The sequence below is a fragment of the Podarcis vaucheri genome, assembly GCF_965113315.1.
Source record: "Podarcis vaucheri genome assembly, chromosome: 15".
NCBI classification, from domain to species: Eukaryota; Metazoa; Chordata; class Lepidosauria; order Squamata; family Lacertidae; genus Podarcis; species Podarcis vaucheri.
In genome coordinates, this window is record NC_138753.1 from 29,773,048 (window position 1) to 29,784,927 (window position 11,880).

The 11,880-nt window shown below is 52.2% G+C and overlaps 1 protein-coding gene across 2 annotated transcripts in view; it reads right to left on the reverse strand.

The window, feature by feature from the left end:
- Positions 1–11,868, reverse strand: part of PCSK7 (proprotein convertase subtilisin/kexin type 7) — a 31,608-nt gene extending 19,740 nt beyond the window's left edge. The window contains exons 1-4 of one of the 2 annotated variants that reach the window (XM_082200313.1): positions 11,710–11,868; positions 8,778–9,290; positions 6,892–7,026; positions 3,960–4,125 (exon numbers count right to left, since the gene is read on the reverse strand). In XM_082200313.1, the coding sequence (XP_082056439.1) occupies positions 3,960–4,125; positions 6,892–7,026; positions 8,778–9,278 (802 nt within the window). In that variant the 5' untranslated portion in view covers positions 9,279–9,290; positions 11,710–11,868. Of the gene's footprint in view, positions 1–3,959; positions 4,126–6,891; positions 7,027–8,777; positions 9,291–9,796; positions 9,848–11,709 lie in introns of those variants that run through there. The other variant, XM_082200312.1, reaches the window with a different exon arrangement.
- Positions 11,869–11,880: the final 12 nt, after the last annotated feature.

Genomic DNA, 11,880 nt, shown 5'->3' on the forward strand with positions numbered 1-11,880 from the left:
GCAGTTCAGACACACACACCGACAGAGGCTTCCAGTGCCATCCCAGAGCAAGGAGGCCTGTGTTCAAGTCTTGCTTCGGCCCAGGGCACTGGCTGCTGCGGGAAAGTGGCTTTCTCCCTCTCAGCCCCTCCAGCTGTAAAATGGGAATAAAAGTAACCCACTGCCCTTTGAAGCTGACTCGGAAACTACAACAAATGCTGAATGGGGCAGCTAGACTGGTGACTGGCAGCAGCCCCCAATATCATATAACAAGGGTCCCAAAAGACCTACATTGGCTCCCAGTACATTTCAGAGCACAGTTCAAAGGAATTATACCAACCTTTAAAGCCCTAACAGCCTCAGCCCTGTATACCTCAAGGAGCGTCTCCACCCCCATTGTTCAGCCTGGACACTGAGGTCCAGCTCCAAGGGCCTTCTGGTGGCTCCCTCGGTGCAAGAAGTAAGGCTACAGGGCCTTCTCAGTAGTGACACCCCACCCTGGGGAACACCCATCAGATGCCAAGGAGATAAGTAACTATACAATTATGCAACTTTCAGAAGACATCTGAAGGCAGCCCTGTATCAAGAAGTTTTTAATGTTTGATGTTTTATTATGTTTCTGTATATACTGGAAGCTGCCCAGAATGGCTGGGGAAACCCAGAAAGATGAGCAGGGTACAAATAATAAAATTATTATTATTATTGCTGCTACTACTACTACTACTCTCAGGCAGGCAAGCAAGAGGTGTCCCTGCAGTTGCAAGGGATGCTCCCGCCAGGTAACATCACTAGAGGAGGGCCAGTAAAGGAGCCAGTGAGGGGTGTGGCTTGAGGAAGGTGCATGGCCTGCACAGTCCGGAGGCCCAGAGAGAGGGGGATGCTGGGCTGCATTTGGCCCACAGGTTGAAGGCTCCCCACCCCAGGGCTATTAAAGCAGTGCTTAGCAATGATGTATCTTTGGAGTGAAAGTGGAGCTGGTGGAAGCCACACCTGCTAAACAGAAGAAGGAAGTTGGGAGAACTTATTCTCACCTGCTGAGCTGATCCCAGACTGTGTGTGTGTCTGTTACACGACAAAAGGGAAGGGATGGAGTCAGGAGGTCAGAGGAGCAGCAAGAAGGGCTGGGCTGGGATCTGCCCTGCTTACCTCCACCCCCCTGGAATTCCTGTTTCCACCATCAAGGTGGGATGTGTTCAGCTGCCACCCAGCTCCACTTCCATCTAAACCACTTGCAAAACGCCAAGGGATCTTTTCGGCCATCAGACACCCCGTGTAATGCACCAATTTCATACTGTCAAACCATGAACGTCTGCAGCTACATTTGGCTTTTTTCAAGCCGCAAACCTCCCACAGGGAGAGTCAGGGAGAGCAAACAGACACACTTGATCCGGAACCACGTTCCCAACGAACCAGAGAGCTGCTAATTGAGCCAATTTGCACGGGAAGTCTAGACCGGCAGTGAGCAAACATCGCTGCAGATGAGAGCTGCCTGCCCGGCTCAGCGGCAGAACAAACATCCTTCGTTCTCTGTGATTCGGGGAGCTGCAAGCACAGCGGTTAATGCCTCACCAGATCATCTTGGAGGGCCCCCACAAACAAGCCCCCGAGGCTCAGCCAGGCTCCCCTCTCGCACTGCGTTTGCCAGTCTGCTCTCAGAGCACCTGGAAATCAGCGTTTGTGCAGTTCCACTTTGCACTGAAGAGGAACGCATGCACCCCGCACCCTCAAAAGCCTGTGAAGCAAAGCAACCTATGCTCTGAACAAAGGGGGGGGGTGTCCTGCTCTCCCCACAAGATTATCTTGGGATAGGGAGAAGACGCCACCTGCTGTCCATAGCGGAGAATGGCAGCCTATGACTTTCAGGCTTGTTGAGACCCTCCCTTGCTTTCCACAGCCCCCACGCCCAGATGTGGCAAATACTGTGCTGAAGCCAAAAGGTTAGGGTTGCCATATTTTGAAGAGCAAAAAAAGAGGACACATTTGCCAACTTCTGCTTTTAACTATGGATTGCTTTGATGACTCTCGTTTTAAATACCCCTATTTAAAAAAGCAGAGACATCACCTTGCCAACAAAGGTCCGTATAATTAAAGCTATGGTTTTCCCAGTAGTGATGTATGGAAGTGAGAGCTGGACCATAAAGAAGGCTGATCGCTGAAGAACTGATGCTTTTGAATTATGGTGCTGGAGGAGACTCTTGAGAGTCCCATGGACTGCAAGAAGATCAAACCTATCCATTCTTAAGGAAATCAGCCCTGAGCGCTCACTGGAAGGACAGTTCCTGAAGCTGAGGCTCCAATACTTTGGCCACCTCATGAGAAGAGAAGACTCCCTGGAAAAGACCCTGATGTTGGGAAAGATGGAGGGCACAAGAAGAAGGGGACGACAGAGGACGAGATGGTTGGATAGTGTTCTCGAAGCTACCAGCATGAGTTTGACCAAACTGCGGGAGGCAGTGGAAGACAGAAGTGTCTGGCGTGCTCTGGTCCATGGGGTCACAAAGAGTCGGATACGACTAAACGACTAAACAACAACAACAAGGCTATAGTAGCAGGGATATATTGCTAGTAGGAATGTTCTGAACTTTCAACAACAAAATAAGAATAATACATATTGCTCCCTCACTCGCCACATTAAAGTATTTAGACTCATGTTCACATCTTTGTGAACATAAATGTGCACAGAACAATTTATTAAACTGTTGAACATAGACATATGGACTCTCCTGAAGGGCAGGGGGTGTTAACTCTTGCCCTCCCAGGCTCCTCCTCCAAGATCTTGTAGCTGAGCCAGTGTCCTTTTAGTTCAGCCACAAGAGAAAGGACTTCTACAGTACAGTCGTAGCTTGGATCCCAAACTCCTTGGGAATCGAATATTTTGCCCCCTGAACGCTGCAAACCTGGAAGTGAGTGTTTTGGCTTGCGAACGTTCTTTGGAAATCGAACGTCCAACGTGATTTACATGGCTTACGATTGTGTGCAGGAAGCTCCTGCAGCCGATTGAAAGCCGCGCCTTGGTTGTCGAACGTTTTCAGAAGTTGAACAGATTTCCGGAACGGATTCCATCCGACAACCAAGGCACGACTGTACGTAGCTAGTTTAAGATGCTGCTCTGCTGCAGACTAGCTTAGCTGGGTCCCTAGCTGGAACTAGAAAAAAAAATTCTTGGGTTACTGTAAACACAAGAACCAGACAGAAAAGCCTCTGTACATTTTGCCAGATTTAAAAAATCCACCCTGAAAAAGAGGATGTGTCTGGTGGGGAGGTGGAAAGGACATATGGCAACCAGACCTGAAAAGAGGATGTGTCCTGGAAAAAGAGGACATATGGCAACCAGACCTGAAAAGAGGATGTGTCCTGGAAAAAGAGGATATATGGCAACCCTACAAATGGGTTCCAGGGGTGAGGCGGCCGTTGCATGCTGAGCTACAGGTGAGAGCTGAATGCAGGGTAGGGACCAGACAAACTACCCCAAAAAGAGCAACATGTCCCCCACCAGAAGAACTACCCCTCCCCTAACACCCCAGTATGCCCTGTAGTAATGTCATTATCATGCCCATATGTGTGGATGTGTAAACATGCAGGGGTCCGTGGGTGTTAAGGGAACAACAGCTTGCCTAAGGTCACCTTGTGAGTTCACGGCAGAGGTAACCATGAGGGGAAATGGGGACCTCCTGGCTCACAGCTCACGCTCTGCCACAGCAGCGGTTGGGACACTGCTTCGCCTGCAGAAATGCAAGCCAGCTGAATCCCACCCACTTTCCTTGCAGCAACTGGGCAGAGTCCAACCCAAACAGAGGAACACCGGAAGCTGACTCTTTTTCTGAGTCAGATTGCCAGCCCATCTAGCTCAGTGCGGTCCACACTGGCCGGCAGAGGCTCTCTAGAATGTCAGGCAAGGGGTTCTCTCCCTGCAGATTCCAACTGGGCAATGCTCTGGCACTGAGCCGCAGCAGCTCTCCCCTGCCACCGGGTGCCAGTACCTGCGATCCGGCTGCCATAGGCAACTCCCACAGCACAGAAGCTGTTGTTGGAGACGGCTGCAATCTCCCCAGCACAACGGGTCCCATGATGGTTGCCGTTTTCCTCGTCCGGGTGGGGCATGGGGTCTGGGTCGTTGGAGTTCAAGTCATAGCTGCCTTCAGGGCTCTGAAAGAGACCAAGACCCAGAGTTGAGAGTCCTTTTTCCTGGGAGTGCGAGGGTAACTGCAGCTGGGGAACAAAGCACTCAGGACTCAACAAACATCAGTCACCCTTCCCCCCTGCCCCCAACTCTATCCTGCCCCCTCTTTCCTGCTTTATTGTGATTTTGTTGCCTACAATAATTGCATTCGCTTTTAATCCTTGTAGGCTCTTGTTCCCAGAAGGGCTAATCTTTTAATTAAATAAAAAACGGCTGAACCGCATAATTTCCTGGGGGGGGGGACGGAAAATCATCAGAGGAGTGGACGGAAGTCCAAAATATTGTATAAGATGAGAAGTTATGCTGTATGACTGTTGGAACTGATATGTTAAAAAATTAATAAAAATGTATATATATATATATGTATATTAAAAACTCCTGAGGGGGGAATCATGTTTATTTATTTAATTTATTAAATTTATGCATTGTCCCTCATCACAAGATCTCAGGCCGGTTCATGGAATAAAATACAAGATAAAAACACAAATAAATAAATTAAAACAAAAATAACAGGCATTTAAAAGGCTGTAGAATATTAAGTAATCAGGTTTCACCTCACCCCAGGACCCTGATCTAAGGCAGCAAGTGCTGCTTCTGGGCGAACCAGAGCAGCGCACAGAAACGCCGTTTACCTTCCCGCCGGAGCAGTACCTATTTATCTACTTGCACTTTGACATGCTTTCCGCAGGAGCAGGGACCGAGCAACGGGAGCTCACCCCATCACGGGGATTCGAACCACCAACCTTCTGATCGGCAAGTCCTAGGCTCTGTGGTTTAACCCACAGCGCCAACCGCGTCACCCATGTCCAGTCATACCTTGGGTTAAATGTGCTTCAGGTTGAGCACTTTCGGGCTGCGCTCCGCGGGGACCCGGAAGTAACGGAACGCGTTACTTCCGGGTTTCGCCGCTCGCGCATATGCAGACAATCAAAATGACATCACGTGCATGCGCGGAAGTGGCGAATCGCAACTCACGCATGAGCAGACGCGAGTTGCGTTCGCTTCTGGATGCGAACGGGGCTCCGGAACGGATCCCATTCGTATCCAGAGGTACCACTGTACTAGCAATGGAGCCTACCTGAGAGGCGCCGGAACTCAGTTCTGGTGAGGTCTGGCTGGATAAAAGCCCTGGTCAGGTCAACCCCATCTCCAGTGCCCCTTTTCTTGCTGCCTCAGGTGAGAGAAATGCAGAAGCATTTGCACAACATCAAGACTTGGTCCGTTTTCAAAGACCTTCAAAGGTGGTTTTGGCAACTGCCTGGAACTCTACCATACAGTGGTGCCTCGCAAGACGAAAAGAATCCGTTCTGTGATTCTCTTCGTCTAGCGGTTTTTTCGTCTTGCAAAGCAAGCCCATTGACGGATTAGCGGATTAGCGCTATTAGCGCCTTTTAGCGGCTTATCTGCTGATCGGATCAGCTGATAAGCGGATTAGCGGATTAGAAAAAGGGGGGGGAGGGAAAAAACCCAGCAGGAACTCGCAAGACATTGTCGTCTTGCGAAGCAAGCCCATAGGAAATTCGTTTTGTGAAGCACCTCCAAAACGGAAAACTCTTTCGTCTAGGGAGTTTTTCGTCTTGCGAGGCATTCGTCTTGCGGGGCACCACTGTATTTACCAACATAGCACAATGCGGCAGATTCTTTCCTGCTGTTGGATGGCAACAGAACCTGAACACGGTTCCACAACGCCTGGAGAGAGAAGGGCTTGGGTGATGGGATCCTGCCCAGCAATTCCTCATTGGGTCAGCATCCGGCCCAGCTGCTTAGGAGCGGCATGTATATAAGCTATCCTGAGCCAAGCCAGCTCTAGGCCCTACCCTCCCTTGCTTCCATCCGCCTGGACTCAGCTGACGGGCCAGTTGCCAGTTGAGCCCCAGCCACCTGACCCAAAAGCCTACTGGATCCAGGTGGTTGAGTCTTAAAAGGCCAAGTGTCCTCTTCTGCAGCCCAGCCAAGGCCAGGAGGCAAGCCTCTCGCACCTCTAAGGTAGGGCTGTGCGATATCTGGTTTTCAACACTGTGATATATCGCCAGCTAAACATTGCAATATACCATTATATCCCAATGGCTGGATCTAGACACATCAAAAAAAAGTTTCAGGGAAATGTGTTGTAAAGCTCATAATGCAAAACCACACTGCCGAACTTTACAGCGCCATCTGATGTCACAGTGTTATAATGCATTTAAAACACTTTTTTAAAAATTAATGTTGCCGAGTCCAATGTCTGAAATAAGGATGAAGCTTTGTAGAAGCATTGGCTGGCTTCACAGTTTTCCCCACATTGGAATTTTTGCATAAGCACACACACACACACACACTATGATTCGCAATACATTGCCAGATATGAAACAGATATCACAATAGTCATACCTCGGGTTGAAGTAGCTTCTGGATAAGTATTTTTGGCTTGCGCACTGCGGCAACCAAGTAATGGAGCGCGTTACTTCCGGGTTTCGCCACTCGCGCATGCGCAGACAGTCAAAATGACAGCATGCGCAGAAGCGGTGAATTGTGACCCGTGCATGCGCGGGTTGTGTTCGCTTCTGGATGCGAACAGGGCTCCAGAACAGATCCCGTTCGCATCCAGAGGTACCACTGTATGGACTTTAAACCAATTTGGGACGATATATCACCCAGCCCTACTCTAAGGCTCCAGCTGGGCCCTAACTCTCCAAGCCCAGCCCAGGCAGCTGTGGTGCCCCAAAGGGAAGGTGGTGGCATCAGCTACTCACGTAGTTGGGCTGGATGTCTTTGATGGTGTGCTCCACCCCGTCATCCACCACGACCACTGTCACACCCTGGCCAGTGACATTCCTTTCCCAGACGCCCGTCACATTGATGTCCATCCCGGGGCTCTTGCGGTTGTTCTAGGCCAGGAGACAGAAGGGAGGCACAATGTTCAGAGGGCACAGCAAGGAGGCAAGCCAACATGCACACACAGGAGCAGAACCTGGGTTTGCTGCAGATGTCGTGGAGTGGTTGGATGCAGAGGAACGGTGGGAGGAACCAGCTGGGGAACCCCCAAGGGAAGCAGGCTCAGAGTCCAGGGAATGGTGGTGGGATGACGATGAGCAGTCAGAGGGAGAAGACTGGGAAGAGGAGGTGTTGGCAGTGGAAGAGTAACAGGGCTTAGTGAGCAGGGAGAGTCTGTGGCGGAGAGAAGTCCAGAATCAGAGGCAGAAGTAGAAGCAGGAGAGTGGGATGAGGGAGGCCAAGAGGCACAGATGAATCAGGCTGGTGAAGAAGTCTCCTCCCTTCCTGTTGCAACAAACTCCCCTCCCTGCTGGTCTCCCAGGACCAGAAGAGGCATGAAACGGAAGGAGCAAAGGCAGGCACACAGATGCACTCTCTGATTGCTTGGGGGGGAAACCCTGGAGAGGAGGGGACAGGCAGCTGTGGAGAGGCAGGGACCTTCAGTCTTGGCAACTGCTTCATGGGGGAAAGACCTACAGAGATGGGTTGCTGTGCTCCTTAGCCCTGACACTCCTGTTCCAATCATGTTTCTGCTAATAAGGAGTTAACTACAATTCACTTTGTATGATTTTCTGCTGCCCACTCCTGTGAGCAGACAGCAAGGAAATACCTCAAAGGCCACCTCCTGATTTCACTCAAGTACCAGGGCTCATTATATGTACCCTGAAACACAGGTGCCGAGTCCCCTAAGCTGGGGGTGCCCTGGCTCCCATAACATTTAAAATGGCGGGGGCAGGCACTCATAAAGTGTGGCGCAGCCGCAAATGCATGCCGCAGGGTGCATGCTTGCTACATCACCATGTCCCCAACGCGTATGTACTACATCACCATGCCATGACACATGCTCAAGTGACATCAGCACGCCGGGGTTGTGACGATGTAGCACACGTGGCCCTGGCACCGCTGCCCTGCAATGGGATGGGTGGAGAACCTGAGGGGGACCTCCAGATGCTGCTGGACCACAACTCCCATCAACCTTGTACATTGTCCAGGGGCTGATGGGAGTTGTAGTCTGACATTGCCTAGAGCAGGCTTCCTCACCCTCCGCCCTCCAGATGTTTTTGGCCTACAACTCCCATGATCCCTAGCTAGCAGGACCAGTGGTCAGGGATGATGGGAACTGTAGTCTCAAAACATCCGGAGGGCATAGGTTGAGGAAGCCTGGCCTAGAGCATGGGTAGGCAAACTAAGGCCCGAGGGCCAGATCTGGCCCAATCGCCAAACAGTGGACAGTCCTGGAATCAGCATGTTTTTACATGAGTAGAATGTGTGCTTTTATTTAAAATGCATCTCTGGGTTATTTGTGGGGCATAGGAATTTGTTCATCCCCCCCCCAAAAAAAATATAGTCTGGCCCCCCACAAGGTCTGAGCAACAGTGGACTGGCCCCCTGCTGAAAAGGTTTGCTGACCCCTGGCCTAGAGGGTTACAGGGGAAGGAGCATAGCTGTCAACGTTTCCCTTTTTTTAAGGGAAATTCCCTTATTCTGAATAGCATTCCTCGCAAGAAAAGGGGAAAGTGCCCTTGGAAGTGGGCAGCAGCACCTGACTCCTCCTCTGCCCCACCCAGAGTTCCTGGGCATCAGCTGGACCTGCCCCCGGAAGTTGTATTTTTGCCCCTCCCACAAGGCCAAGGGAACCACTCACCAAGTGCCACTGCTGCGGGAACTTGGGGTCGTTAAAGTGCAAGCTGCGCTTGGAGCGTTTCAGAAACCGCTGCTCGGCGTGCCACCTCACGCTGTCGTGCTGTGCAAAGACCGCCTCCGCTGACCGTTGGATGGCCTCCAGGCTGAGGCCTGGTGGGCTTGCCAGCTGGTAGCCGAAGAGGTAGTGGCCTCTGAGCTCCCCGATCCGGCCAATGTTCACAAGCCCGGCCTCCTTGGCCAGTTCTTCCGCCCGCCAGTCCAGCTCCTCCTCAGAGGAAGGGGTCCCCTCTGGCACCGTCAAATGCACCGCCCACGTCAGCTCCCCACGGCACTGGGCTGCCCGGCAGGGCTCGGCCCCACGCGGCACTTTTGCTCCACAGGCAAATCCATTTGGCAACAGCAAAGGGATCCAGGCCGGGATCAGCCAAAGGCACATGTGGATATGCAGGGCAGCCTCCATCATCGCTCTCCATGATGGCTCCGTCCCCCTCCAGGGCGGCATCCGACAGGCGAACTGCAAGGGCAAGGGCAAGGTCAGAACAGCCCCCCTGCTTCCCCCTATGCCTGGCTTGCCACCAGCCCCAGGGAGAATAGAGGGACTCACTTTGCCCCAAACCCCTGCTGAAACCCATTTACAGTAGTACCTCAGGTTACATACGCTTCAGGTTACATACGCTTCAGGTTACAGACTCCGCTAACCCAGAAATAGTACCTCGGGTTAAGAACTTTGCTTCAGGATGAGAACAGAAATCGTGCTCCAGAGGCGCGGCGGAAGCAGGAGGCCCCATTAACTAAAGCGGTGCTTCAGGTTAAGAACAGTTTCAGGTTAAGAACGGACCTCTGGAACAAATTAAGTACTTAACCAGAGGTACCACTGTACTGTGAGTGCAGAAAGCAGAAACACCCTCTTTCGCGCTCCCTGTAGAAAGTGAAACTGAAATGGATTTCCTGTTTGGTATTACTGTAGTAGTGGGGGGGGGGAATGGGGGCAGAGACAGCAGGCAAGCTAGGGAATCTCACCTTTCCGCGGGCAGAATGGTTACCAAAGGAGAGCATTTCTGACTCCTGGGCTGCAAAGGAGGTCAGGCAAGTTAATGTTTCATCAGCTGATCTTCTTTCTCACACACACTGTCTGACTTCAGTTTCTGCAATACTGTTTCTTAACCCCTTCCTGCTCCAATACAGCAGCAGGGAGGTGAGGGAGAATTCCTCTTTACAGTATTACTTTACGGGCAACAGCCTGGGAGAAAATGCGCCTGAGTGGATGTTATGCCCAGGAGGCTGCTGCTGCTGCTACTACTCCAGAAAGACCTATGATGAGTCTGCTGGGTTTTATTTATCCAAGAAGAAAAATAAGTCATGGCTGCTGGTTCATCTGGCAGGTGTGTCCTGGTTTGAAAGTGGACTCCACTTTCGGGGTCCTGTCTTACATGCTGTTGTGAAGAAAGGATTAACTGGAGCAACAACTATTAACTCGACTAATATGAGAGACAGGCGATGTTGCCAAGAGAGTGCCCTGCTCCCAATAGATACCTTTTGGATTTCTATCACTTAATTTGAAGGCTTCTTGCAGCAAAACAAGGCCACAGAGGCTGTATTTTATATACCTTATCTTTGTATGAAACTTGCAAGCGTTACCAAGGCGATCCATTCAGATGAGGTCAGAAGTCTATACCAAAGTTCAAATGTTTCCAAAGTTGAAAGCACTTTAATTTGCGTTATTACAGCCTGAAGATGGCAACTCATAGTCTGTTGTGTTTGGTTCCTAGGAGTCCGTTATCCATTTGGAGAGGGGTGGGTGGCGCTGTGGGTTAAACCACAGAGCCTAGGACTTGCCGATCAGCAGGTTGGCAGTTCAAATCCCCGTGACGGGGTGAGCTCCCATTGCTCGGTCCCAGCTCCTGCCAACCTAGCAGTTTGAAAGCAAGTCAAAGTGCAAGTAGATAAATAGGTACCGCTCCAGTGGGAAGGTAATAGGCGTTTCCGTGCGCTGCTCTGGTTCGCCAGAAGCGGCTAAGTCATGCTGGCCACATGACCTGGAAGCTGTACGCCGGCTCCCTCGGCCAATAAAGCGAGATGAGCGCTGCAACCCTAGAGTCGACCCCGACTGGACCTAATGGCCAGGGGCCCCTTTACCTTTACCCAGAAACTGGTCACCTCAACTAACCCAAAGGTTTTGTCCTGGCCAGAGTCTAGCCAAAGTTAATTCAAAACACTCAAGGCATCAAAACCAGATGCCAACTTCTGGATTTTGATGCAGCTCCAAACCCTGGCAAGTTGTGATTTTCATCTCCACCTTTTGCCCTCACCTGGACCTTGGCACCTGGAGCTGCACAAGCCCACCCAGATTGCCAGTGAATGGTTGGCAGAAGAAAAGCTCCCTTGTGCCAGCCCTGAAAGAAGAACCAGAGGTGGAAGTGGCAGCCCAATAAGGAAGTCCTGGGGCGGGCCTGCTCCTTTGGCACCGGGTTGGCTTCCTTTCACAAACAGGCACTAACAATGGGGAAGCCGGTCAGCCGGTCCCAGCGGGAAAGGAGCAGGAGGAAACCTGGGAAGGGCAGCGGAGGTGAATCTTGTATGTAGTGGCGGGGGCAAGGCTGGCTGTCAAGCCGGGAATTTCTGGATGCAGCCTTATTTCTACTACGTACTTAGCCGGCCCCCTCGAGGTGGCGGGCGGAGGGAGTCTTACAAGCATCGGCCACAAAGCGCAGCGCCCCCGGAAGGCAAGTGCTGGGGGTGTGGCCCATCCACAACATCAGCGGCACCCCGGTCTCTCCCCGGGGCTGCTAGCCGACGGCCCGGGAGTCGGACGGTCCCCGACCGGAGCTGCGGCGCGGGTATCGTGCTGGGCCCGCCAGGATCGGCTCAGGCGAGCACCGGGCGCGGAGACAAGCAAGCCGCGCCGAGAGATCCCGAGCAGCTGCTGCACCTACCTCGACAGAGGCGGAGCGGGGCGCATGGGTCCGGGCGCAGGCGGTGGCAGCGGCCTCGCTCCCCGGGACGCAGCTGCCAGCCCGGCTCCTCCTGCTGCTGCTGCTACTTGCCCGGTTCCGCGCAAAGGCAGCGGCAGGGAGCGAGGTCGGATCCGGCGGGGGCGGCCAAGG